The sequence below is a fragment of the Ochotona princeps genome, chromosome 16 (genome assembly GCF_030435755.1).
Source record: "Ochotona princeps isolate mOchPri1 chromosome 16, mOchPri1.hap1, whole genome shotgun sequence".
Lineage (NCBI taxonomy): Eukaryota > Metazoa > Chordata > Mammalia > Lagomorpha > Ochotonidae > Ochotona > Ochotona princeps.
In genome coordinates this window covers 56,910,634-56,937,174 of record NC_080847.1, presented here as the reverse complement: position 1 = coordinate 56,937,174, position 26,541 = coordinate 56,910,634, and the positions used below count along the sequence as shown (strand labels likewise).

The 26,541-nt window shown below is 57.6% G+C and overlaps 1 protein-coding gene across 1 annotated transcript; it reads right to left on the bottom strand.

The window, feature by feature from the left end:
• Window positions 1-1,291: 1,291 nt before the first annotated feature.
• NLRP9 (NLR family pyrin domain containing 9) lies at window positions 1,292-26,371 on the bottom strand. The gene is made up of 11 exons (XM_058673966.1): window positions 26,043-26,371; window positions 20,780-22,328; window positions 19,593-19,754; window positions 18,629-18,796; window positions 13,263-13,433; window positions 11,800-11,970; window positions 10,419-10,589; window positions 10,039-10,209; window positions 5,409-5,509; window positions 3,613-3,744; window positions 1,292-1,350 (listed from the first exon to the last, which is right to left on the bottom strand). The coding sequence occupies exons 1-11, from the start codon at window positions 26,320-26,322 to the stop codon at window positions 1,292-1,294; spliced, it is 3,135 nt and encodes a 1,044-aa protein (XP_058529949.1). The 5' UTR covers window positions 26,323-26,371.
• Between the last annotated feature and the right edge of the window lie 170 nt (window positions 26,372-26,541).

Sequence of the window (26,541 nt, the reverse complement as noted above, 5' to 3'; positions counted from 1 at the left end):
CGCCAGCTAAGGGCCTGGTACCCACCACCTGTGAGATCTGGATCTGGGTGTGGGCCTGGTGGGGGAATTTGGGCAACTCACCTGGTAGGCCATGGCTCCCGCTGGTGGGCATATGGTTCAGGCCTGACTGTTGGTCAGGCTGGGCAAGGTAGCTTCACCCGTCGGCAAGTGTGGGTTGGACGGAGGCGGACTGGGCAGAGCCAGATCAACCTTAGCTCCCTGGAATGTGCAGGAGCCAGGCTGGAGTGCAGGCCATGCCGGGCTAGGCTGTCATACCTACTGGCTTGCATGAGCCAGGGGTGGGAGCACACTGGGCAGGACTAGGACATAGTACCCACCAGCCAGAGTTGGGACTGGGGGCAGACCAGGACAGGTCAGGCTGTAGCAGGCGATGGCAAAGTCCAAACTGGGGGATGGGCTCTGCCAAGTTGAGTCAGAGCAACCCCTGGCACATGTAAAATCTGTCCCCGGGAGCTACGGGGACACTCCAGCTGGGCTGTGGTTCCCACTGGTGAGCACAGAGTTGGAATGGGGGTGGCGTTCTGGGCTGGACAAGACTGCAGCGTCCCTTGGCACAGCTGCGGACTAGGTCTGGGGTGCACCAAGTTGGGCTAGAACTCGGCACTCACTGGTGCTTGCAGGAGCCAGGATGGGTAGAAGATGGGCTGGGCTAGGTCTTGGCACCTCCTGAACCACACGAGAGCTGTATCTGGGTATGAACCAGGGCCAGCTAGGCTATAACACCTAACAGTAAAAACCAGAATGGGTGTGGGCTGATTGGGCAAGAACACTGTTCCTGCCAGGACAGGAGGCAGAGTAAGCCAGTCTGGGCCAGGCACCCACTGGTGTGCCCAAGATCTGCCCCTGGGAGGAGGCCTGACAGAGGAGCTTGGGGAACTCCTTTGGCAGCATGCAAGTGCAAGAACCAAGGCAAGGAACAGCCCAGACCAGCCCAGACCAGGCCAGTTTATGGCACCTGCCGGCATAAGTGGGGATCAGGACTGGGGACAGGCCAGACTGGGCCAGTCCATAACCCCACTGGCAGAACTGAGAACCAGGAAAACCAGGAATAGGTGCAGGATAGGCCAAGTCAGGCCACAACACCAGTCAGTACACATTAGGGCCAGGACTGGGAGCTGGCTGGGCTGGGCTGCACTGGGATGGGTGGCAGCATGAGCTGGAACTGGGGACAGGCCAGGTCGGGCTAGGCTAGATGAGGTGGCTATGCCAGACTGGGCCACCAGCACCTACCAGCACATGTCAGACCCAGGGGTGGAGCGGTACGAGCCCGTTAGAGGGCTGCAGGGGGCTCCGCTGCCGGGCCGCTGTTCCCACTGGTGAACCTGAATACTGGAACCAGGGACAGACCAGGCCAGACAGGGGCTACAGCACCTGTTGGGCTGCATGTGAGCTGGGTAGGGGGAGAGCCAGAGCAGGTGCAGGCTGGGTGGGCTTTACCGCAGCATCAGCTGGAAGATGCTGAGACGCACCTGACAAGTGCACGCTCCGGGGCTGGGAGTGGGCCCATAAGGAACCCGTGGGCACCCCTCTGACGGGCTGCAGCTCCCACTGGTGAGCATGAGAATCTGGACTGGTGACAGGCCTGGCTAGACAGGCAGTGGCAGCCACTGGCATGAGTGTGGGCTGGATAGTAGGGTCAGTTGAGCTAAGTTTCAATACCCATTGATGTAATGCAAGAGCTGAATGGATGTGGGACAGACTGGGCCAGTCTATTGCTTATACTGGCAAGCATAGGAAGCAGGGCTGGAAGTGGGCCTGGAAGCAGTTATTAAGGATCACCAGCTTCCACTGAAGAACAGGAGGGCCGAGTGTGTGGTGGGCAGGATTGGGTAGGGCCACAGCATCCATTGGTTTACTTAGGAGATGGGGTTGGAGATAGAACTGAGCCAGCAATTACCACTGTGTGTATGCTGACATGGGTGACGGACTGAGCTGGGCCCCGCACTGGCAAGCACACACACAAGTCAGGTGTGGGATCCCACAGACAAGGTTACTATGGGGATCCTCCCAACTGAACTGCTGGACTCAGGACTCCAGCCATGGGGAGAGTCCCAGGCCCTGTGGTCTGACCGTGGCGTGCAGAGCTAGGCCTCCGCCGTGGTTCAGAGCGGTGGACAGCATGCCCAGGTGCACGTGGAGGACATGGCAGTCCACTGGGGCCTGCAGAGGACACCTGGGACCACAGCAGAGGAAGGAGGGCAGAACATACTGCTCAACTACCCCGGCCAACTGTTCACAGCAAATATCTGGGTGGATGGTGCCGGCAGACGGACCTCGGAGGGATGTCCTCGCCTTGGACCGGCAAGATCCACGGCATTTCGGAGCTTTCTAAACCACGTGAGCAGAACCCTCAGAGCATGCTGCACACGGGGGACCCTGGGATGACACTGCGTGGCCATTCCCCATGCCCAGCACTGGGGTGGTGGGAGGGCAGCTTCTCCCAGATACAGGAGGAAGAGGAAGGAAGGTTTATAAACAGTGGTCTCGCCCTGGTCAATTATGTAAACATCATCAAAAAGTAAATTAAAAAAAAAACAAAGCCTTCCTCTTCACTTCCTGTTCCTGGGGAGCCCCAGTGTGGGGTTCACAGGCACTGCAGGGGGGGCGTCCCTTCCCGGACAGGCCAGTGACTGATTTCCTGCAAGGCGGACATACTCGAGGAGCTCACCCATTCACTGTTTTTTTTTTTTTAATATTTATTTATTTTTATTACAACAGCAGATATACAGAGAGGAGGAGAGACAGAAAGATCTTCCATCCAATGATTCACTCCCCAAGTGGCCACAACGGCCGGTGCTGCACCGATCTGAAGCCAGGAGCCAGGAGCCTCTTCCAGGTCTTCCACACAGGTGCAAGGTCCCAAGGCTTTGGGCCGTCCTCGATTGCTTTCCCAGGCCACAAGCAGGGAGCTGGATGGGAAGTGGAGCTGCTGGAATTAGAACCGGCGCCCATATCGGTTCCCAACGCATTCAAGGCGAGGACCTTAGCCACTAGGCCACCGTGCCGGCCCTAGATTTTCTTAGTGTAGTAAAGTACACACAGCAAAATGTATCGTCCTAATCATGTCAGAGCGTAACGCCAGGCGTTAGTGCATTCATGAAGTGGTGTGGCCATCGGTGTGAGGAGTTGTAAGACCTTTCCATCAACCAATAGGAAACCCAGTACTCATTCTTTAGTAAACATCGATTCTTTCTTTAAGGAGAGGTTGCTCACTGTTGTAACGGAAGAATAACGCGTTGTCATTCAGTTGCTATGATTCGGTGAAACAGTCTTGACCGTATACCTAATGATGACGTCACGCTTCAGCCCCTCTCCGAGCTGAGAGTGTTTACATGTGCTCTTGGTCTTAAGCCTTTTGGCATAACAATCTCCATTTGCATTCATGTTGTTGTAAATGTCAGGGTTCTTCTTTTCTGCGGCTGAGTAATACGTGTGTGGGTAGGGTGAGTGTGTCTGCGTGTGTGGGAGTAGGGCTGTGGTTGTGGGGTCAGGGGGTGTATCCGTGTGCATGGGTGGGTGTCGGGGCGACGCGCGTTTCCTTTCCCTAATTATCAGTGGGTGGACATCTTTATGTAAGAAATAAAATGGTACCTGGGGCTACGACACCCTTCTGGGTAGGATCACGTAGAAACTTGTTCTTTTCTGAGAGCCTTCGGAAATGCTGATCTTTCTTCCAGACCCCCTGGAGGCTCTTGCACTGTGAGGACTCGGTGGGTTCCGGACCTAAGGCCCAGAACCGCAGGGCACTCCTCTGGACGGGAGAGGCCAGGGGCCTTCTCAGGCAGCAGTTCCTACTGGCCCTCCACGGATTCAGGAAACCCACGTGGGGCCCTCCTCCAAGCAGACGGCTCCAGGTAGGTGAATCCTGACTGTGACCGTGGACGCAGGCTGGGGGATGTGCCGCGGCGCCTGTCTCCTGGAGGTCAAAGGATCATTGGTTTTCAGTTTTTCAACTTGTCACTTTCAAATAATGTCTAGTTTCATGCACTTGAAATGGAATGAGGGAGGTAGAGAGATGGCTCACTCCCCCAGCGCTGGGGCCTGGCACCCGCGGGCAAGCTCACACCTCCAGCGCGAGGGCCTGGTAGCTGCAGACAAGAGCTCAGATTCCATCAGAGCCTCCAGCGTGTGCGGCAGGAGCCCGCGTTGAGCCAGCTGTGCCGCCTGGCAGGGTGCAGCAGCCGGACGCTGGGTTAGAAGCAGCGCAGCCTCCTGTTCCGTGACGCCAGCCCCAGCTCCTGTTGGGAGGGTAGCCGTGATGATGTAGATTCCAGTGCCACAAACTCTGAACCACGATGTAGATGAACAGAAGAAATGGCAGGTCTTAGTAACGCTCACGGAGAGGTGGCACGTGGCACAGCAGTGAAGGAGCCGCTGCCCGTAACGTTCACATCCCGTATGGGTGCCAGTTGGTGACTTGGCCACTCCACTTCCCATCCAGCTTTCTGCTTTTCCCAGGCCATGAGAGCGTGTGCCCCCACTGGAAGGAGCTCCCGGATGTCGGCTTGGCCCTGACCCAGCCCTGACCCAGCCGGGCCCCCAGGGAAGTGATCCCACACATGGACAGTGGCCATGCCTCTACTTCCCTCTGTGGCTCTTTCAAATAGATGGAAAAAAGTTGATGGGACGGGAGAGCCCTGCACCAACTAAACTATATCAAAAACCAATTTTTTTTTAAAGTGAAAAAAAAAGTTCATGAAAATGCATCTTATGAAAAACTGCATGGATTTCAAGTATTTCACCAAAGCAAACTTCTCTTTAAAACGGTTATTTAGTTGTTGGTGAACCCAAGTTGTCCCCGGCTGTGCACTGGCGCGCTCCGGCATGTGCAGTGGCTCAGGCCAGGCCAGGCGCTCGAGCCAGCTCTCCCCCGCGGTGGCAGGGCCACCCCGCCCAGGGCACAGTAACCGGATTCCTGGCCCACAGCTGGGCAGCCGGCCCAAGCACCGTGTTCCCCGCTGTCCCGGCAGCCTGGCCGGATGCCCACCCCCAAGTTTGCTCTAACTCAGCTGTCCAGTGGCCCACAGACCTATCCCTGTATGCGGCAGTCCAATCACGGCATGTTCTTGACAAAAGGAGGTCACGTTTTTGCCCGTCAGGTCAGTGAGATCGGGTCATCTCCCTGTTCTGGCCTGAGTTCTTCCCTGGGAACTCTGAGGAGAGCTGAAGAAAAGAACACATTGACTGGGTTTCCTCAGATTTATTAGAGAAAGTTTGTATTTATCTGAGCGGGAGGGAGTCAGGGGTCAGCTGTTGGCAGAGTTCCCACCAGCCGGTCCACGCCCTCTGTGCCCAGGTAGGGAGCTGGCAGCTCAACCCGAGACTCCATGGCTGCCTCCCAGGGCCCACCTCAGCAGGACACTGGAGCCAGGAGTGGACCCAGGCACGGCGACGGAGGACATGCGCGTCGGAGTCCACGGTAAAGACCCACCACTGGTTCCACTTCCGTAGGACCTGCCGGGGCAGCAGCCAAAGCTGTACGACAATCCTGGGCGGGGGGAGAGAAGTGAGTTTAATATCCTATAATTCATCTGTCCAATTTCTTTTAAAAACATTTTTTATTGGAAAGACAGAGTTACAAAGAGGAGAGACAAAGATCTTCCCTCCACTGGTTCATTTCCCAAATGGCTGCCAGCAGCTGGAGCTGAACTGAGCTGATCCGCAGCCAGGAGCCAGGAGCCTCTTCCAGGTCTCCCACATGGATCAGGGTCCCGAGGCTTTGGGCCGTCCTCTGCTGCTTCCCCCGGCCCCAAGCAGGGAGCTGGAGGGGGAGCTACCCCCACGGGAAGCCAGCGTGTGTAGGCAGGGGACTAGCCAATTGAGCCATCATGCCAGCTCCTGTTCGTCCAATTCATAAAACTGCAGCCACAGGGTGGAGGGACACAGGGAACTTCCTTCCCAGCCAGTGGACATTGGTTTGAATTTCACCGAGTTGCACCTACAAACTGTCTCTTCAAGTGTTCATGGAGAATGAGTGCTATGGGAACATTGTGTGTGGATTTCAGAATATTTTTGTACCAAAAACAAGAGTTTTTGAAGTGGCCTCATGTGACCACCTGAATTGTCCTTGGAGGTGGCAAATAGAGACCCCATGCCCCCTCCCGCCCAACTCCCCCGGGCACACGAAGCCCAGCTACCACCACCTCCCGCTTGCCTGAGCTCATCTCTCTGGCTGTGAGGTGGGGTTGGGGGTGAGCAGTTGCCAACGCCACCTCGGGCAGGAGACGCCAGGCCTCCTCCGTGGTACCCACACTCCATCCCTGCCGCATGCAGGTCACGGGTTGGCTGGAGCATCCCGAGACGCGGCTGGTTCACCACTGATGTCTGAAGTTGCAGAGTCTAGCCCGAGCAGAGCCGCAGGAAGAGCTGGCCCTGTGCACGGCCACGTGGTCGTCCAGAGAAGCCGAGCGCCTTCCTCTGCGTTCTCTCAACTTTCTGCACCCAAGCCACTTTGTGAGATTTATTTGAAAGACAACCCTTCCACCTGCCGAGTTCTTTCCCCACATAGCAAGGACTGGGCCGGGTCGAAGCCAGAAGCCTGGGACTCCAGGACGGCGGTGGGGGCCCAAGCCTTGGGGTGGCCTGCTGCTGCGCCCCCAGAAACCGTGTGGACTTCCCAGTACGTTAGCAGGGAGTTCCTCCCATAGGAGTGTAGACTGTCACTTGTAAAAGGACTGCTCAGCTCCGTGTTTCCCTGAGACGCACAGTGAGGCTTAGTACCGTCTCACTGTTCTAGGTACAGGAGCACAGTGCTACCAAGCTCCCTCAGGAACACTGTGGCTGCACCATTTGAGTCTGAGTATACAGACTGTGTACTGTGTGTAGTTACACACATACAATATGCAATTTTTTAAACTCTTGGGCCCAGCGCGGTAGCCTAGCAGCTAAAGTCCTCGCCTTGAACAAGCCAGAATCCCATATGGGAGCCGGTTTTAATCCCAGTGGCCCCACTTCCCATCCAGCTCCCTGCTTGTGACCTGGGAAAGCAGTCGAGGACGGCCCAATGCACTGGGACCCTGCACCCGCGTGGGGGAGACTTGTAAGAGGCTCCTGGCTCCTGATCGGCTCAGCTCCAGCCATTGTGGCCACTTGGGGAGTGAATCAGTGGATGGAAGATCTTCCTCTCTTCCTATATGTCTGCCTTTCCAATAAAAATATTCTAAAAATTTTTTTACAACTCTCCCTTTGATTTCCCTAGTGACCCGTTATTCATTCAGAAGGGGGTGCGCGTCTCGTCTCAGCTCTCGTGTCGAGCGGCTTTTATGGCTTTGAATCGCTGGAGACCAAGACTCGTGCGTGGAACAACTCCTGAGCGCATGGGGCGAAATGTTCCAGAAATGCCAGGTGCTTTGTGTCTGTAGTCCTCTCACATCTGGAGGGTCTGTCTACTGGTGAAAACAGAACTGACCGCTGGACGCTGTGTATCCCAGGAGGTCTGTTTGCTCTGAGGATTGAGCACACTTGTTCAACTGCGATCTGTTTTTTAAAGATTTGAAAGGCAGGGAGCGCGAGCTTCCCTCTGTGGATTCACTCCCCTGGTGGCCAGAGCTACGGGCCCGTCTGAGGCCAGAGCTGCTTCCGAGTCTCTCCTGTTGGGCCACCCTCTTCTGCTTTCCCAGACATATCATCAGGAAGCCGAATAGGAAGTGAAGCAGCCGGGACTCGAAGCAGTGCCCATATGGGATGCCAGCACTACAGCAGAGGCTTAACATGCTATACTAACAGCAACGGCCCCAATCAGGTTGTTTAGTGGTAAAACACTAAATTGGCACACTGGAGTAGCCCCATCGTGTGGCAACACCCAGAGCATTCCAGGTAGCGGAGGCCTGCTGCTTAGGGGCTCACCGGGTTCCTTCAGAGCCAGCTCCACCTGGTGACCTTGGTGTCCGTGGTAACGGGGGAGAACTCAGTGTTGGCCCAGGGGCTGCTGGAGTTCAGGCCCCCGCACCACCTGCCACCTATCACTCCCTCCGTGTTATCTACGTGTACAGAGCTACTCCTGTCTAGTTCTTAACAGAAACCGAAGCTGCCTTACGCTTGCCCCTCTTGGGTAGAAACCCCGAGTTCCTTGGAGGCGACGTGCAGTTGGGGGGGGGTCTCGCCTCTCCCCCTCCAGCTGGATCGGCATGCCGGTACACTGACATGCAGGTAAGAGCCCGTGTCCTTGTAACGGACGCAGCACCGAGCTTGGGGACGCAGCACCACCCCCCATGCTAAGCTTTGTGAGGGCAGGCTCCCTGGGGGGGGGGGGGGGGGCTGGCTCAGTGTAAGCCCATTCCTCTTGTTTCTGAAGGGGATTTGTCTAGTAGTTGAGGCAATGTTTTCACTCTGAGCCTGAGGCCTCTCTTGAGAACTGTTAGACCGCCTTCTCTGTAGAATTAACTGCCTTCCCGCTACCGGCCACGCCGCGCCCTCCATGCGAGTGAGGACCTGGCTGCGCACCAGTGTCAGGCCTCTGCTCCGGCACCTCTGCCGCTCCCACATTCCAGAGCGGCAGCTACGACCTACCAGGGGTGGATGGTGGCAGTGCCCATGATGTGCAGGCTCCAGGACGCCCACACTTACAGCACATGCTGTGTGTCGGCAGGTGCATGGGAGCCCAATCACACTAGAGTCACCGCCTCCTGGTCCCGTGGCTCTGGGCTCGTCCGGCTGTCACTCCCTGGCCTGGGCTCTCGGCCCCAGAAGGCATGGAAGGCTTGGAGGCTGCCAGGCATTTCTGGGGCCTCAGTTCCCCTCCTAAGCTGCTGAACACCTGTGCCCCGCCCCGCCCTGGCCACTGTGCTGGTCCAGAGTTCTCCGCTGTCTGCTCCCTGGCAGAGGTGAGTACCTCAGAACCCCCGTTTCTACTTAAACTCCACAGGCTAGGGAGGAGGCGTCCTGGAAGTCTAGCACTGGAGTTCGTTAGCTGTTGGGGATTTTAAACGGCAGGATCCTGTAGGTGGAATCCTGTTAGGAATGTCCACACCTTCACAAGGGAATGATGAAGCGCCAGATTAAGCCAGTGCCTGTGGAAAATTTGAATTTAAATGCCTGGATGGGCATTTACTAAGGGGTCGAGGTGTGGAAATGTATGTTGTATGTGTGTGTGCCTGCTGGAGAGCCTGCTCCCTGGAACCCAGTAAGAATAAAAGCACACCTTCCCAAGGCTGCGGCACACACTCGGTGTATTTTCTCAGTATTGCAAGGTAGAGAGGGGTGCTGGAGAGAGAAGCTGGGAGCGAGGGGACGTACGCAGAGCCCTGGCCGAGGCGACGGCGGCAGGCGGCGGGCGGTCACTCAGAGCATCTGGCCCTTGAGCCGGCTCTCCACCGTGGCCCAGGGTTCGTGCTGGATGGTCAGGTGGGGCTGCTTCTCCTCCACGGCCGAGAACTGCAGCTCCATCTCCCTCCCGTAGGCACATTTGTCCAGCCTGGGGCAACAGAAACCACGCCCGCAGGCCTGCCTCTGGGGCCTGATGCCTTTCCCCATAGGCTCAGCGTGCAGAGAGAAAAGTCCTATATCGGTCACCACGACCACTCCCTCATCGCATGTTGCCGCTCAGCAGCACTGACAGGTCCACGGCGGTTCCACGGCAGTAACTCAAACTCTGCACTAAACACAGATCTACCCATGAACACTCCATTGCTGTCCCACAGTTGTCAGAATACTGGTTATCTATAAATTAGCTTCACGCTAATGTAGTTAATTGCACCTCACCAGACAACCCTCTCATCTCCTAGGTAGTCTAACCCAAGAAACTTCTAGAAACTCCCCCAGGTCTGGGGAGGGGGAGAGAAAGATTGCAGCCTTGCCCGTCTCCTCCCCCGACCCCTGCAGGCAAGGTCTTTCCTTGTGAGGTTCCTACCCCGTTGCCTGAGGGCTGGAGAGGAAGCAGAGGCCCAGCCCAGCCGCTCCCATCCTCAAGGGACCTGCCCAAAGCACTCCTGCAGCCCTAAGGAGCGGAGCTTCAGAAACTGGATAGGTTACTGCACTCTGAAGTCCATCACCAGCCCCACGGCTGCAGCGTCCACTCACCCGAGCATCCTCAGACCACAGTCGGGGTGGGCCAAGGCCTCACACAGCAGCACCGCCCCGTCACAGTCCAGCGCGATCCCGTCCAGGTTCAGGCTCTGCAGGGTCTTGCAGCTTGTGAGCACCGGGGCCAGGTCTTCCACGCAGGCGCCGGTGAGCTGACACATCTCCAGGCTGGAAGACACAGCGTCCCAGCAGGTGACTCCGTGGTCCCCGCCAGCAGCTCTCCAACAGGGACATGCTTGTGGCCGTGTGCACTCACGCAGCCAGGGACGCAACCTCCCAAGGCGCGCTGTCGCCCACAGCCCCGGGACACCGGGGTCCTTGGGGTGCTGCAGGCACACCTCTCGCTTGCTGGCTTTGCGCCCGCCCAGCGCACACACCTGAGATGCTGCAGCTGGCAGCTGCGGTGCCGCAGCGCTTGGCACAGGCGCCGGACCCCGCTGTCCCGGATGTCATTCTTCCCCAGCTTCACCGTCCTCAGGTTTGCGTTGCAGAGGACGGCCGTGGCGATGTCCTCGCAGCAGCCGGGGGTGAGGTAGCAGCCTGCCAGCCTGTGGGAGGGGTAGGCAGGGCAGGAGGCTGGTCTGAGCCCAGCGAGAGCATCGGCATGGCCCCAGGCCTGTCTGCGGTGCCCTGCAGGAGCCCCCAGGCCTTGGCTCAGCCCACCAGGCTGTGCGCCCCGTACCACGTCACCAGCATGCCCGAGCCGAGGAGCGGCTACCTTCCACCCCGACGCACAAGACGTCCAAGGTCCAGTGCTGTATACTTGGGGGTCACACGAAGGGACCCCGTGCTGTTCCCCACCAGCGGGCAGTCCTTGGATTATCCGTTCCCCGCCCCCACCCATGAATAAAGCCCTTTGCCTCAGCTAACTCACCCGCCCTCATTCATGCCTCTCTCCCTTCAGCAGCGAGGCCCTGGCCAGGACAGACCTGTGCACGCTGCCCAGTGTGCAGTGTGGTTTTGTGGTCTGTATTGCACACAGGCTCAAGGAGGTCTGACCTCCGTGGCTGGCTTGTCCTCTGGTCACTGCAGCCCACAGGACCCCTGCACCCCCGGCCTGCTGCTCCCCACCAGCCCAGCCCGGCTCCCCATGGGGCCTCTGACACCCCGACTCTGCACAATCAGGGGTTGTCTGACCCAGGGACTGCAGATCCTAATCCCCACACAGGTCTCCAGCCCCTCCTCAGCTGCTAATGAGCAGGTAGAGTGAGGTAGGAAGCGTGCCCCAGCAGCCAGAGAGGAGAGGAGTCCAGGGGCTTAGCTCGACAGCTTGCAGCAAAGAGGGCGCCAGGCCAGAATGCCCAGAGGGGCAGAACCTGGAGTGCGGGCACAGGCACAGGCACACTCCTCGGCCCCATCAGCACGTGTGCGTGGGACAGAACAGAAGCCCAAGGGGATGGCTCGTTTAACTCGCCCAACTGAAGAGTGTCCGGGCCCTAGAGGAAGCCAGCAGCGTCTCCCACCACATCTGACATTAACGGAACACACAGCAGGGCCCAGCCCCGCCAAGCACCCCCTGGTGTCACTCCAGCCACTCATCCTGACCCCCTAGGGCAGGACGACAGCTGGCCTCACCTACACTGTGCCCTAGGGGGTCACCTGAGCCTGGTGTTGGGACTCCAGCATGGGCCTGAGACCACGGTTGCATGCTGGCCAACTCTGCCTTGAGTGGAGACCTGAGGCAGTGCCCTGCCAGGACCACATGGGGCCCGCTGCCCAATGGCTGGGACAGACAGGGACGCACCAGGCCAGACTTACCACAGCTCCTGCAGGGTACAGTCCGGGTGCTTCAGGGCCTCGCAGAGGGCTGCTACCCCCTTGTCCTCCAGCATGTTGGAGCCCAGGTCCAGCAGGGACAAGGTTTTGTTGCACAGAAGGGCTTGGGCGATGTACTCACAGGAGACAGCTGTGATGCAGCAGAAGTTTAACCTGCAAAGACACGCCTCGGCTGCTGAGCCACTAAACCACGCATGGCCACGACCTCGGGGAGCCCCAGCTGTCCCCAGCGTGGCGTGCTGCTGCAGAGGACCGAGGGTGGCCAGCTGGGAAAGTGACTCCAGCTCCGGGCCAGGCCGCCTCGGTCAGGTGACATGGGACAGCAGCACCCATTCTTGGCACCTAAGTCCATTTGGGGTTTGATGGCATTTCCTAGACAATGCAGATATACCAGAATTCAGTAGCCTACACAAGCAGGTTTAACAATGTATCACTCCCACACCCCCCTCGGGCGCCCAGCCGCTTCCTCCGGGACTTGCCCTGGCTGACTTCCTGGGGCAGACAACTTCAGCTTCAGTTAAGGAACGTGCTAACACTTCAGTGAACAGGTGTCGGTGGCCACACTTTCTGTAACTAAGCACTCCATGAATGTCTACACTGGGCCTCTTTACATTTTGCCAGTTTTAATACATGCTGAATCAAAATTTTTTTCAAGTTGTCAAGTCTACCTGCTTATAAAATCGATGCAATGATTGTTGTGTTATATTCTAACCTATTAACATAACTCAAGCTTGATTTACTTGCCACCGAATCACAAAAAAGAAAAGAAAAAAAAATCCAAATTGGTCCTTTTCAGAATCCTGGCTAAGTATACCTCTAAATTTTATGGATTTGTTGAGATGTTTTTAAAATGAAGCAGTGACTATATAATGTGAATGAGTGTGTTCAGGCTGTGTACGTGGGAAACGGAGCGGGATTAATCCGCTTAACGTGGGTCGTGCACCCGGCAGGCCCACGTGAGCGTTCAGCATCCTCGCCCTGTCCTAGCTTGCTCATCCCGCCTACAGACTCGCTAGTGCGCGTGGACGCCGTGGCCTCCGTGCCGTGAAACACGGCTGTGTACCTGCAGGACTCACTGCGTCCTAGGGTGCTCTTCAGGTCCCACTTTGGGGAAGTTCAGCATCTAACTTCCGGTGTGGCCTGCTCACCAATTTAGGGGGCAACACCAGGGACCCCAGGAACGACCTTGAGCACATCAAAACTTGCACCAAGCAGAGATCAAGTGAATAACTTGTTCTGACATGCACTCTGCCCAGAACGGGGGTGTCCCTCCAGGGACAAGCACCCCCGCCTGCAACCGCTGAGATGCAGCAAGGCCCCAGGTGGAGGGGGCTCTCAGGCCAGCCCAGAGACGGCGCGGCTCCACCCCCATGCTCCTTGGTGAGCATCCACAGCAGGGTGCTGGCTGCTGAGCTGTGCCCAGCACAACCCCCAGCCCCACTCACGCCAGCGTCCGCAGGAGGCACTGCGGGTGCTTCAAGCTCTCACACAGCTCTATCACCCCTTCGTTATTCAGCGGGTTCTCCCCCAGGGAGAGGCACTTGAGCCTGTTGTTGCAGGTGAGGACTTCGCCGAGATGTTGACATTTGTCACTTTTGATGTCACACTTGGTCAGTCTGGGGGAGACATGGGTAGTAGGATGTGTTGACTAAAGGGCTTTGTGAGCAGGGTAGGGGCCCCAACAAGAGCCGTGCATCTCATTATACACCTGCAACCCACTCCAAAGCACAAAACACCCCCACTCTTCTCCCTGCCTATAGCTTCCCGCCCCAGTGAGGACCCTGTCCGAGACAATGACCCAGCCGGGTGATCAGGCCCTGGGGGACTCTCGGAGTGTCTCGAGGGGTCTGTGGCTGTCATGACACAAGGCCTGCTATTAGCTTCTGGTGCAAAAAGGCCAGGACTGCTGCTCCATCCACACGCAGGAGGCCACGCTCACTTCAGCAGCCTACACTGAAGCCGGAGTGATGAGATGAGAGTCCGCAGGGCCCCGGCAACAGTGACGTGTGACCCAGCAATGAGCCCAGAGCAAAGGCACTTCTACAGCCATGACTGCACAAACAGACCAGGCTGGGAGCAAGACGGCGTGTTGCCCTTGAATGTGACACTGGTGTCCAAGCTGCTCACAGAGCGAGAGGCAGGGCCCACAGGGCCAGTGAGAAGATGCTGGGCAGACCCAGCGCGTGTCTGCTGCAGGCAGAATCGCCCGAGCCTCCAGGGCGCTTGTAAAACCCTGGGCCAGCTCCATAGCCTACTGGTTAAAGTCCTCGCCTTGCTGGTTCTAATCCTGGCAGCCCCGCTTCCCATCCAGCTCCCTGCTTGTGGCTTGGGACAGCAGTCAAGGACGGCCCAAAGCCTTGGGACCCTGCACCCACGTGGGAAACCAGGAAGAGCTCCTGACTCCTGGCTTCGGATTGGCTCAGCTCCAGCTGTTGCGCTCACTTGGGGAGTGAACCATTGGACAGAAGATCTTCCTTTCTGTCTCTGCTCTCCGTATATCTGCCTTTCCAATAAAAATAAGTAAATCCTTTTAAAAAAAAATAGCCAACCCTGTTCACAGGTATCTCTAACAGCGGAGCCACACGGTGCCAAGGGCCCTCCAGGCTCCACGTCGGCAACCAAGGGTAGAGACCAAGTGTGAGAAGAGGAGCCTCTCGTCTCTCCAGCACAAGTGAATCCACAAGGGCTTTTGGAACTCTGAGAGCCCAGGAGTAGGACCCAGGCCATGGCATTTCCTGTTTCATGGTACAGCGTCACCAGTGTCAAGGTTGGCAGGCTCGGGCCTGTGCCCTCACGCTCCCCAGCGGCACACGGGCAGGTTCCCAGCGAGCTTAGCCAGCCTCACACCGCGGCCCTGCAGATGGCTGTTCCGACACCTGCCATCCCCCTTCCAACGCATCTCACGGACCTCCTCAGCCTTCAAGGTTCTTCCCAAAGTACGCAGGGACTTCAAAGGGCCTGGAGTGAATGAATTAAAAGCTTACTTTGTTGCACAAAATTCTGAGTTCTGGCCATGGCTGTTTTCCTGACCCCCCAGCAGCAGGGATCAGGTCCATCCTCTCCAAAAGGCCACTGGAGAGAGCGGAACACGAGGAAAGGGGGCTCGGAAATCATTTCTTAGGCATTAAGCATAAAAGTGATCAAGAACTTCATTTTGGCCGGGCTATCTTCAAAGATTTTGTTTCTATTTGAAAGGCAGTGTCAGAGCAGGGCAGGAGGGGAGAGCGAGTGAGCCGTCGCGCACCTGCTGATTCACTCCCCAAACAACTGCAATGCAGGACACGGGTCAGGCCCAAGCCAGGTGCTTCTTCCAGGTCTCCAATCTGGGTGCTCAGAGATGTGATCCGTCCATAAACAGGGAATGCGACTTAAAGTGGAACAGTTGGAACTTGAACTTGTACCCACGAGATGTCGGCATTGTGGGTGGAGGCTTAGCCTACAAAACCACAAGGCTCACACCAAGAATCTAGTTTTGACAACAAGCCTCTATCGTCTAAGAACATAAAAGAAAGAACGAAACACCACCTAGCCATAAGGAGGACATTCACCAGCCTATCCACACAGGATATCCTGGAAAGGATTTATGCCAGGATATAGAAAGATCACCCTGAAAATCATTGTTAAAAACAACCTATGGGGGGCCCGGCACAGTGGCCTAGCAGCTAAAGTCCTCGCCTTGCACGCACCGAGATCCCATATGGGTGCCAGTTTTTTTTTTTTTTTTAAGATTTATTTTTATTGGAAAGTCATATACAGAGAGGAGGAGACACAGAAAGGAAGATCTTCTGTCCAACGGTTCACTCCCCAAGTGGGCGCAATGATCAGTGCTGTGTTGATCCAAAGCCAGGAGCCAGGAACTTCCTCCAGGTCTCCCACGCGGGTGCAGGGTCCCAAGGCTTTGGGCTGTGCTCGACTGCTTTCCCGGGCCACAGGCAGGGAGCTGGATGGGAAGTGGAGCTGCCAGGATTAGAACTGGCACCCATATGGGATCTGGGCGCGTTCAAGGTGAGGACTTTAGCTGCTAGGCCACACCGCCAGGCCCCATGGGCGCAGAGAAAAAGCTGCTCCATCCATGAGTTCACTCCCCAAATAGTCCAACAGCCAGAGCTGAGCCAATCTGAAGCCAGGGGCCAGGAGCCTCCTCCAGGTCTCCCACACAGGTGCAGGGTCCCAAGGCTTTGGGCTGTGCTCGACTGCTTTCCCAGGGAGCTGGACGGGAAGTGGAGCTGCCGGGATTAGAACCGGTGCCCATACGGGATCCCGGAGCATCAAGGCTAAGATTTATGTATAGGCTATGTGGCCAGGCCCAAAAATTTGCATTTCTAAAATTAGGAAAGAGAAGCAGGGAAACATGGAGCGAGGAAAGGAGGGAGTGGGGGGTGGTTGTCTGTGCGGAGCGACACTCAGTCACTCACTCATTTACAACGGCGACCAAATCACAGGACCACAGATGCCTGGTGAGACAACACACTGCAGGGGGTAGGCGGCACAGTGAGAACGGGGTGTGGGATGGACAGGACAGTGAGATCAGGCACATGTGAAGACAGGACAGAGAACAGGGTATGGGACAGACAGGACAGTCAGACAGGGGCATCGGACAGGACAGGAGAGGGAGAAAAGGATCATGGGACAGGACAGGACAGGACAGGGGCATGGGACAGGACCATGAGAACAGGATATGGGACCAACAGGACAGTGAGAACACGGGCATGTGACAGAACAGTGAGAACACATGTGTAACCGCATACAACACAGTATGAACAGGTTCATTGGGGAAGACAGTGAGAACACGGCCATGATACAATCATAACAATGCAGCATGGCCCCGTGGTGGCCTAGCAGCTAAAGTCCTCGCCCTGAATGCACCGGGATCCCATATGGGCGCTGGTTCTAATCCCGGCAGCTCTACTTCCCATCCAGCTCCCTGTTTGTGGCCCGGGAAAGCAGTCGAGGACGGCCCAAAGCCTTGGGACCCTGCACCCGCGTGGGAGACCTGGAGGAGGATCCTGGCTCCTGGCTTCAGATTGGCACAGCACTGGCCGTTGCAGCTCACTTGAGGAGTGAGTCATCGGATGGAAGATCTTCCTCTCTGTCTCTCCGCCTCTCTGTATGTCTGACTTTGCAATAAAAATTAAATTTACAGAAAGTAGCATGAGGATGAACCAGGGTGAGTTACTCTGCATGCAACCCACTGCACTCCGAGATCGCTGCACGAGGGAGCAGAGCCCTGACTAACAGGAATGTCAGCATTTTAGTGGGAACAGCTACGCATGACACCCTGGTTAGGGGAGCAGGCCAGCACGCAAAGAGCTGTGCTGTCACCCTCCCCCGGCACCACACCTCCCACGCCACGAGGTGGGGTGGACACCGAATCAGACTCTGTGAGCTCCCTGGACTTCAGGCACCTGCGTCACCGAACCTGGCACGCAGGCTGGCAGTGCCCATCTTCGTCACTCTCCCCTCAACATGGCAGACACACCACAGGACTCAGGGACAGCCTTGTGAAGCCACTGCTGGGCAGACCCCCTCACTCCAGGGATGTCTGTCATGAGACTGTCCCTGTAGGAGATGACAAGCACCTGGCGCAACAGCCCGGGACATGTGGGCACGCCAGCCTGCACGCAACCTCACGAGTCCCAGCTGTGGATCCTCTGGGCCTCACCCAGGTAACCTAGGCACTGCTTTCACTGCCCTGCCCGCAAGCTTGGGCACACAGGAGTCCTGGCACTGTGGAACAGCTGCCAATGGTCTCCTCTCCCACAAGCCCCTTCTGCACGGCTAGACCTGCCCCAGTGCCAAGTGGAGCCCCTATGCCCAGCCCGCTAGTCCAAGCACAAGCCAGACTCCCCCGGGGTTGGTGCCCATGCCTCCGGAGGGTCCTGTCACCTCAGCAGCTGACCCACCACAGCGGGGTGGGCCACACCAGCTGAGCGGGTGGAGGGGCTCCTCGTGTCAGACAGCGGCACCGTGCCATGCTACCTGCACAGACAAAGCAGTAGCCGCACGGGGACAGAGCACTTCTCCGCAGGCACTGGCTCGCAGAGCTTCAGGCTTCAAGCGTGTCACAGGACTGAACGGATAAAAGCCAGCGGAGGAGCGAGGGTCGTCAATGCCCGACGGCTGCACTGCCAAGTTCTACTCCTTCCTCAAGCAAGAGGAGGGACTCCCTCCAAGGCCAGCACACCCCCAACTCCCAAGCCAGGCTGGTCGGGAGAACAAGCTACCCATGTAACTCTAGATATACATCTCTGCACAGGTACTCAGCAGGCCCGAGCAACTCCAACTCAACACAGCGAACACACTGACCCTGCAGTGAGCACGGCTCAGAGCACACACAACTCTCAATGACCTCAGAGAACCTTCTGGACTTGAGCAGCTCTCTGCACCGTTGGCACAGTGACCATTTGGGGCCGGTCCCTGTCCATGGCGGGGCCCACCTGTTCACCACCGATGCCTTGCAGCCCGCAGGGCGCCACCTGCTGCATCTGGCAGACCCTCTCCACACAGCCAGACACCAACATTGCACCCATGGCACGGTGCCCAACGTGGGGAGAACCATGGAGCTACAGGAAACCCAGCCTGCTCTCATCACCCCAACACCCAACCAAAACCCACCCCGAGCAGCAAGACTGCACGCTATGAACGCCCACCAGCGCCCCCTCCCCTGGTCCCGTAGAACGCCCCCCTGCCTTCCCGGGCTCTGGAGAGGCCAAGAGGGACGAGACAGTGAAGGTGTGTCAAGGACTCCCAGGCAACGGGCACTCCACACGCAGCACCGCCAGCCGCTCGGCACGCACGCCCAGGGACTTACATCAGCACGTCCACGTGGCATGTCTGCTGCTTCAGCATCTCACACATGTACGTGACCCCGAAGGGGGCGATCGTGGTGTGGTACAAATTCAAGTATCTCAGGTGAGGCCGCCCAAGAACCGCGTCCCAGAAGGTCACGCCATTTCCAAAGTGTGACAAAAAATTACACCTGCGAAATGTCAGGACACGGCATCAGGTCGGGAGGAAAGGCCGCACTGCGCCTGTAGTGAGGGTGGCACGAATCCCTCCAAGTCCACACTCCTGCCCACCGTGCCAGGGCCACCCAGCACGCCTTTCCAGGCACAGGAATCCCAAGCTTGCCACGCCAGCTGTCTACAGACACACTGGCCAGTACTATCCGTAATGGGAAAACATGGTAAAAGGCAGCTTGAGGAACACAGGAAGCCTTCCACGAAGCAGTGACATTTGAAGGGAAGGAAAACAAATTCAACTGGAAAGTGCTAAGGTGGGGCCGGTGCAATGGCTCAACGGCCAAACCTTCCGAGCACTGGGATCCCACAGGGGCGCCGGTTCGAGTCCCGGCTGCCCCACTTCCCATCCAGCTCCCTGCTGGTGGCCTGGGAAAGCAGTCGAGGACGGCCCACAGCCTTGGGACCTGGGAGATCTGCAGGAAGCTCCTGGAGCCTGGCCTCAAATCGGCTCAGCTCCGGCCATTGCGGTCGCTTGGGGAGTGAACCAAGGGACAGAAGATCTTTCTCTTTGTGTCTCCTCTCTAAATCTGATCTGCTTTTCCAATAAAAATGCATCGTTCTGGGAGAGTGCTAAGACGGAAGGCGGGACTTGGATTCCCGAAGGCCCAGGGACCATGTGCGCCTGTGTTTCTGAAGAAAATATTGAGGTGGGGGGTGAGGACTGAAAGAAAATGCTGCACACAGGTATTTAAAAAACAGAAGTAACTGAACCAAGGCCAGAAAAAACGAGAGGGACACGGGGCCGGAACTTACGCCAAGCTATGGAGCTTGCAGGTGGGCTGTGCCAGCGCGTTCCACAGCACGCTCAGGCAAGCCTCGTTCAGCTTACAGTTGTCCAGATCCAACACCCGCAGGCTCGTCCTGGTGCCCAGCGCGGAGCAGAACTCCTTCCAGCAGCTCAACTCCTCGCTGCCCCTGAGAAAACAAAGACGGTGACTTCCCAGTGGCTGGATTCCACCCGAGACGTTTCTGGAACAGGCGGATGAGCCCCCAGCCTCCCAGAGAGGACCAACACCCACGTGGACGTAGTGCGGGGAGGCCAGCCAGGTGAACTCAGGGCGCCCAGCATGGTGGGCGAAGCAGCTCGTCCAAAGGCCAGAGGAACTGGGATGCAATCATGGGGGAGCCCTGTGACCCCAGGGTAGTCCCCAGGGAGCCCGGAGACATCCCCCCAGCCCTGTGACCCCCAAGGGAGCCCTAAGAGAGTTCCAAGATCCCCATGACCTCGGGGAGCCCTGTGACCCCAGGGTAGTCCCCAGGGAGCCCGGAGACATCCCCCCAGCCCTGTGACCCCCAAGGGAGCCCTAAGGGAGTTCCAAGATCCCCATGACCTCGGGGAGCCCTGTGACCCCAGGGTAGTCCCCAGGGAGCCCGGAGACATCCCCCCAGCCCTGTGACCCCCAAGGGAGCCCTAAGGGAGTTCCAAGATCCCCATGACCTCGGGGAGCCCTGTGACTCCTGGGGAGCCCTTCAACCCCATTCTTCCCCTTCCTGCCCCTATTTTACCTTTAGGTTAGTTAGCAAGGGCTGCTAATTGGGAACCCTTCAGTGATCGGGGAACTGCACGCCAGCATTCTAAAAGCTGCTACACAACCCAGAGCGCAAGTATCGGCTAGCCACCTGAACCCAGCAAGAGGCTCCACGCCAGCACAGCCACCAGGGGCATAGGCGAGTGCACGGAAACCAGGCGCTGCTGTCAAGAGCCCCGTGTGGGACAGGCACCCACAGGTGGCAAGGAAAAGGGAACACTCTTCAGTCTTGAAACTGTGTGCCTTTCAACTCCACACGGACTTCATACAAAATAAAACTTCATACTCCTCTACACAGGCAGAAAAACAAAATCCAGTGTGACCACACAGCCCTCCATGGGGCTGCGGGAAGCGCAGCCCACTCAGGAAGCCAGCTAGGAGGCGCGTGCGTGGGCGTGGGGGCGGACTCACTCCTCAGCAGGTGCACCGAAGATGTTCTCCACACACACGTGCAGCTGCCGGACTTCGCGGCAGTTCTTCAGGGAGTGTGTCGCCAGCACCAGCTGCTCCAGGCTGTCCATGTAAACCATAACCTCTGTGAAGAAGTCCATCACTTGTGTAGCAAATTCCCTCTCCTGTATCTCAAACAAGCCATGGAACAACTTCTGGAAACACAAGGCAGAATCGGGCTCGCCCTGGCTCATGCTCCGAATGCAGCCCAGGATCTCCGCCTTCAGCTCGCTGGTCGGCGGCATCCCAAAGTAGGTCTCCAGCACCTGCGAGATTCTCCCGCTGCAGACCCCGAAGAGAAACACCCCGAGCCGGGACAGGTGGCTGTGGTCGTAGCCCAGGCTGGCCCGGATCACCTGGGACACACTCCCCACGCCGGGCTGCGGAGGGTCCTCGGGCTGTCGGAGGAGATAGAACAGGGCAGCACAGAAGTCCCGGAGGGATGCGTGGCTGAAGACATAGGCATCCCCGCTGGGCCGCAGGCAGTGGGTGCCCACCCACACCCTGGTGTCAGGCACCGCCAGCCCGTGCCTCCGGAGGTCCTCCTCGCGGAACACGGATGCCTGAGTCCACGTCGCCTCGGCGGCCAGGCGGCACAGGCTCTGCAGGCGGACACGGGCCGGCGCCGGCAGCGGAGGGCTAGCCCGGCTCCCGACCTGCAGGGCACTGACCAGGAAGAAGAGCTGCAGGGAGGTGGTGGTGCTGGGGCCGACGTGAAGGCTCTCACCGCGCTCCAGCTGCCACCTGAGGCAAGTGCAGACCAGCCAGCACACCAGGGGACTTTCACACATGGCGAAGAGCGACGGGATGTCTCTGACGAAGCTGGACACTCTGAGGGCGTCGTCCCTCTCGCGGAAGAAGTGGGAGATGTACTGCTTCCTGTGCTGCTCGCTGAAGCCCGGGAGCTGCATGTGCCTGGGCGAGCGCAGCAAGGGGTAGTACCTGCGGATGCCCACGGTGCCCAAGGCCAGCAGCAGCGAGCATTCCGGAAGCATGGCCTTCTGCAGCAGGCTGCCGAGGACCACGGCCGGGGGCCGCCGCTGCCGCCAGTCCCCACACAGGTCAGCCTGGAGCTCCAGGTCGAACCTGAGCTCGTCGAAGCCATCCAGCAGGAAGAGGACTCGGTCTGGCTCCGAGAGGACGTCGCCCAGGGCCCCTGGGGACGCGGGCCAGTCTCCAGAGAGCAGCTCCTCCAGGCTGGTCTCCTGCAGCCCGTTCAGTTCGAGGACGTTGAGGAAGAAGACGTAGGTGAACCTGTCCCTCAGGAAGTTGCCCAGAGCCCACTCCAGCATCACCCTCCTCAGGAAGGTCGTCTTGCCGCGCCCTTCAGGCCCGTGCAGCACCAGCGTGTGCGGCCCGTCCTCCTCGCCCGTGAACAGCACGTGCACACTGATCCACTCGTTGCTCACCGTCTCTCTGTAGAAACTCTCCGGCACCGGAAGGCAGCTCTCTTTCTCCCACACGAGCTGGAATTTGTCCTTCATGAGATTTCTGTACGGGTTGAGTTTACCTGAGTTAAGGAGAGGACAGGTAAGGATCCACTCCCACGGCTTCTTAGAGACACCCAACAGGGCCCGTGCTCAGGTGTGCTGTGACACTGCCCTGTGCGTGTCATTCAACCAGCTGTTAAGCCCTGAAGCTGACAACTTATGTGAATTTAAACATGACGTCTCAGAGTAAATACAACAAATAATCATTATGCCTTGGGCCTGGTGCAGTAGCCTAGCTGCTAAAATTCTTGCCTCACACACACCGGGATCCCAGGTCATGTCCCAGCCGCCCCACTTCCCATCCAGCTCCCTGCTTGTGGCCTGGGAAAGCAGTTGAGGACGGCCCAATGCCTTGGGGCCCTGCACCCGCTTAGGAGACCTGTGGGAAGCTCCTGGCTCCTGGCTTCAGTTCAGCACAGCTCCGGCCGTTGCGGCCACTTGAGGAGTGAATTATCAGACAAAAGATTTTCCTCTCTGTCTCTCCTCCTGTTTGTATATCTGACTTTTCAATAAAAAATAAATTTAAAAAATCATTATGTCTCCAGGGACCCACTCCTAATCACCAGCTTTTCTGCCGATGGAAGTACCTCTGCCAGTCACCCCAAAGCCACAGCAAGGTGGGACCCAACACTCCCAGGGGCGTAACAGCGCCCCAAGCATACACTTCGGACAGGAAATATCCTGAATCAGAAACACCACCAAGAACAGAGTGGACAAAATGCAGGAGCTGGGCAAATGTAGGAAAGAAAAATACTCGTGTCAGAGCTGGATGACAAGGCGCCTCACAGGAACAGATCCCGAGGGAAAATTAAGGACCCTACGGGACGCGCCAAGCCGGCAGCAAAGCGGCGAGACATCAAGCGGTAGAAAGAATCGCAGGTTCAAGCAGGAGAGACCACGAGGGTCCAGCATGCCCCCCGCCCCCCGAGCGGGGTCCTTGGAGCAGAAAAACCAAAACGGAACACGAGCAGATGGGGCCGCTAGCAGAGAATACTGTGGAAGTAAAGAGTTAGCGGTACATCAACGTCGCCCACAGGGAAACTGAACTATAATAATTGACTTTTAAATATCATCTGGTAAAACTATTTGACTTAGAATGAAGGGTTGAAGACGCTTAGGGGTTCATAAGTAAGAAGAAAAGGGAGGGTGGTGTGCTGGCATACGACCACCTGTGGCATGAGCATCGCCCAAGGGCACTGGTTTGAGTCCCGGCTGCTCCACTTCCAACCCAGCTCCCTGCCTACGGCCTAGGAAAGGCAGAAGATTCCAATGTCTGGAACTGAGCCACCCCCATGGGAGACCTGGGAGAAGCTTCTAGATCCCAGCCAGCCCTGGCACTGCCACCCTACGGGGAGGGAACCACATAGATGAGCGCTCGCTCTCTGCCTTCTGTCTCCTCTTGCCTTCTTCGTAACTCCTTCAAACAGTGCGTCTTTAGGGGAAAGGCAGGAAGAATGGGAGGAGGAGCAAATAAAAGCATGGCTGAATGAACATCCGGCCAGAGTCACTAAATGGGCGTGATTTATCTCGGAAGCAACTGCATTAGCAGAGCACCACCCTGAGGCAAGGCAAGGCAGGGTGAGGAGCGCTTCCTTCGGCCACCTGCTAGGAGATGCCAAGTCAGAACGCTGTGGTGTGGAGGGGGATGGGGCTGCAGGGCCCGCTCAGAGTGTGACCCTCTCCTAACATCTGCATTCCTGAAAACGCCCTTCGGAAGCTCTGCTCCTTCAATTCCTGCCACTCGTGTGGGAGACCCGGGTGGGGCTCCTGGCTTCGTCCCGACCCAGCGCTGGCAGATGAACGTTTAGGGTGGGAATCAGCAGAAGCTGACTGATGGGTCAGCCTCTCCGGCTTTGTCTTCTAAGTAATGCACAGAACTAATCGCAAGCGGGAAGTACCAGAAAGAAGTGTTCCCAAAAAGGCAGCTCCAGCAGAAATAAAAAACTTTAACTATATACAGAATTCTGGGGCCCAGCACGATAGCCTAGTGGCTAAATCTTTACAGCCACCAGAATCTAAAATGGGCGCCAGTTCATGTCCCAGCTGCTCCACTTCCCATCCAGCTCCCTGCTTGTGACCTGAGAAGGCGACAGAGGACAGCTCTTGGGACCCTGCACCCATGGGGGAAGCCCGGAAGAAGTTCCTAGCTCCTGGCTTCAGCTCAGCTCAGCTCCAGCCACTGTGGCAATTTGGTGAGTGAACCAGCAGATGGAAGATCTCTATAAATTTGCCTTTCCAATAAAAATAAATGAATCTTTTAAAAAATAATTTTCAAGTTTACCCTTTGCTACACTCAAAGTACACCTAAAAATGTGGTGTTTCTGGGCCTGGCATGATAGCCTAGTGTTCAAGTCCTCGCCTTGCATGTGCCAGGATCCCAGATGGGCTCCGGTTCTCAGCCTGACTGCCCCACTTCCAATCCAGCTCCCTGCTTGCAACTCAGGAAAGCAGTCAAGGATGATTCTAAGCCTTGGAAGCTGAATAAAGACAGATAAGCAAAGATTTTTATTGTGCAAAAGGCACTGAGCCGAGCACCGCAGCCTTCTCTGAGCACAGCACAGTGAAAGCGGGGCCCTGCTTCAGCAAGGCTCTCCGTCTGGTCACCACACCCGCCTCTCCGTCAGCCACCCCACAGGACGCTGCCCACGAAGCCCTTACGCTTCTTCTCTGCTCTCTGGGAGTCTTCCCCTTGGCAGGATGCTGCTCCCACAGCCCCAGCCTGAGGGACACTGAGGAAATAGACTCAACTGGTGACCGACCTGTTCTGGAATGCTTCATCCATTCTGGGTACGGCTAACGGACAGCCAAACACCAGCTGAATGCCAGCGGTCCACCTATCACGTCATGTCGAGCACCAGCCAGCGGCAGACACGGGTAGGGCTGCCTGGCCCGGGCCCTGAGTTGTGAGAGCCGGGCTCCCGTGGGCTGCCCGAGCACGCCACCTGGAGTGGCAGGCTCAGGTACTCCTGCTTTCAGAGCCGATTCTGATCATCATGTGACCCAGAGAGGTCACTGCACTCTGTCTGCATGTGTGTTTGTCATTGACGTGTCTGGCGAATGGTGCTCCATGCCAGTACTGCCCACCACGGGGGCTCACCACGACACACGGGGGTTCTCCCGGAGTGACTGAGTTAGCCCGTCCGCTGTGAGGGTCTGCACAGCTTTCGTGACATACAGCCGCGGGCCTGAACCAAGATGCTGTTGACACATGGCGTAGGAGCATCCCTCGTTCCGGGGGCTTGACCTGGCTGGAGAGAAGCACCTCTATCTTCTATCCCATGAGACGGCAGAGGCACCCTCCTTCGTCACGACAACCTGAACTACGCCCATATACGGGACAGTCCTGGGAAGAAGCTTGCTCTGCCTTCAAGCTAGCAGCACCCGCATGTGGCAGGTGCTCCCAAGACCAACAAGCTCCCGGGCAAACGGGCCATCATCATCTCTGAATGTCTGGAACCTGCGCTGGCCCTTCTTGTGTGTGTCTGGTCCAAGGATGGCCAACCACCACAGCGGACGCCGCCTCGGCCAGCACAGCAGCTCAGCACAGGGCACGGTACGGGAGGCAGAACCCCAAGAGAGCAGCACACTGGCCGCACTGCTTCAACTCCTCCACCCCCACAAGGCTCGCACTGACCTCTGTCCAGTCTCGGCTGACAGAGGAGACGGCCAGCAACTCCACCAGCCTGCCACCTTCGTGACAGAGGCCGGCAACAACCCAGCCCCCCGACACTCACTCCTCATCTCCTCCTTCGCCTTCCTCCAGAGATCCTTGCGGTTGAGCTGCAGGAAAAGGCCCAGCGTCAGCTCCCAGGCCTGCGTGCCCGGGTAGTGCTTCTCCAGCAGGCTGGCCAGCTCGCCCTTGGAGGCCCTCTTGAGCTCCGCCCAGGGGATGGGCTTGAGGTCAAACTTGAGAGGCTCTTGCCGGAGGTGCTCCTTGAACTTCCAGAACTCCTCCCGTCTGAGCTCCTCCAGGTACCACAACAAGCCGAAGTCAGAGAAGTACGTCTCGGCCATCTCGCCCCGGGGCGGCAAGCCTGCAGCTCTCGCAGCAAACACACGGCGTAGTTGACAGCTGGGAAGGAACGGGGAGACGACCGGGTTGAGTCCAGACCATTCGTATCTGGCAGCTCAGGCTCCAGACCTTCCTGTGCGTCCACATCCCGGGAAGCCCACCCAGCCCTTCCCGGGCCCACACGTGGACTCAGCGTGAGCAGAACAGCACGGGGACGCCAA

What these genes read in the sequence shown, in the direction of transcription:
- NLRP9 (XM_058673966.1), bottom strand. Translation starts at nt 26,322, where the DNA reads ATGGCCGAGACGTACTTCTCTGACTTCGGCTTGTTGTGGTACCTGGAG. An exon ending in TGCCACGTGGACGTGCTGAT is followed by an intron (nt 13,434 to 18,628) that starts GTAAGTCCCTGG and finishes TGTCTCCCCCAG; the next exon opens with ACTGACCAAGTGTGACATCA. An exon ending in TGTGGTCTGAGGATGCTCGG is followed by an intron (nt 5,510 to 10,038) that starts GTGAGTGGACGC and finishes CCCCCCGCCCAG; the next exon opens with GATTGTCGTACAGCTTTGGC.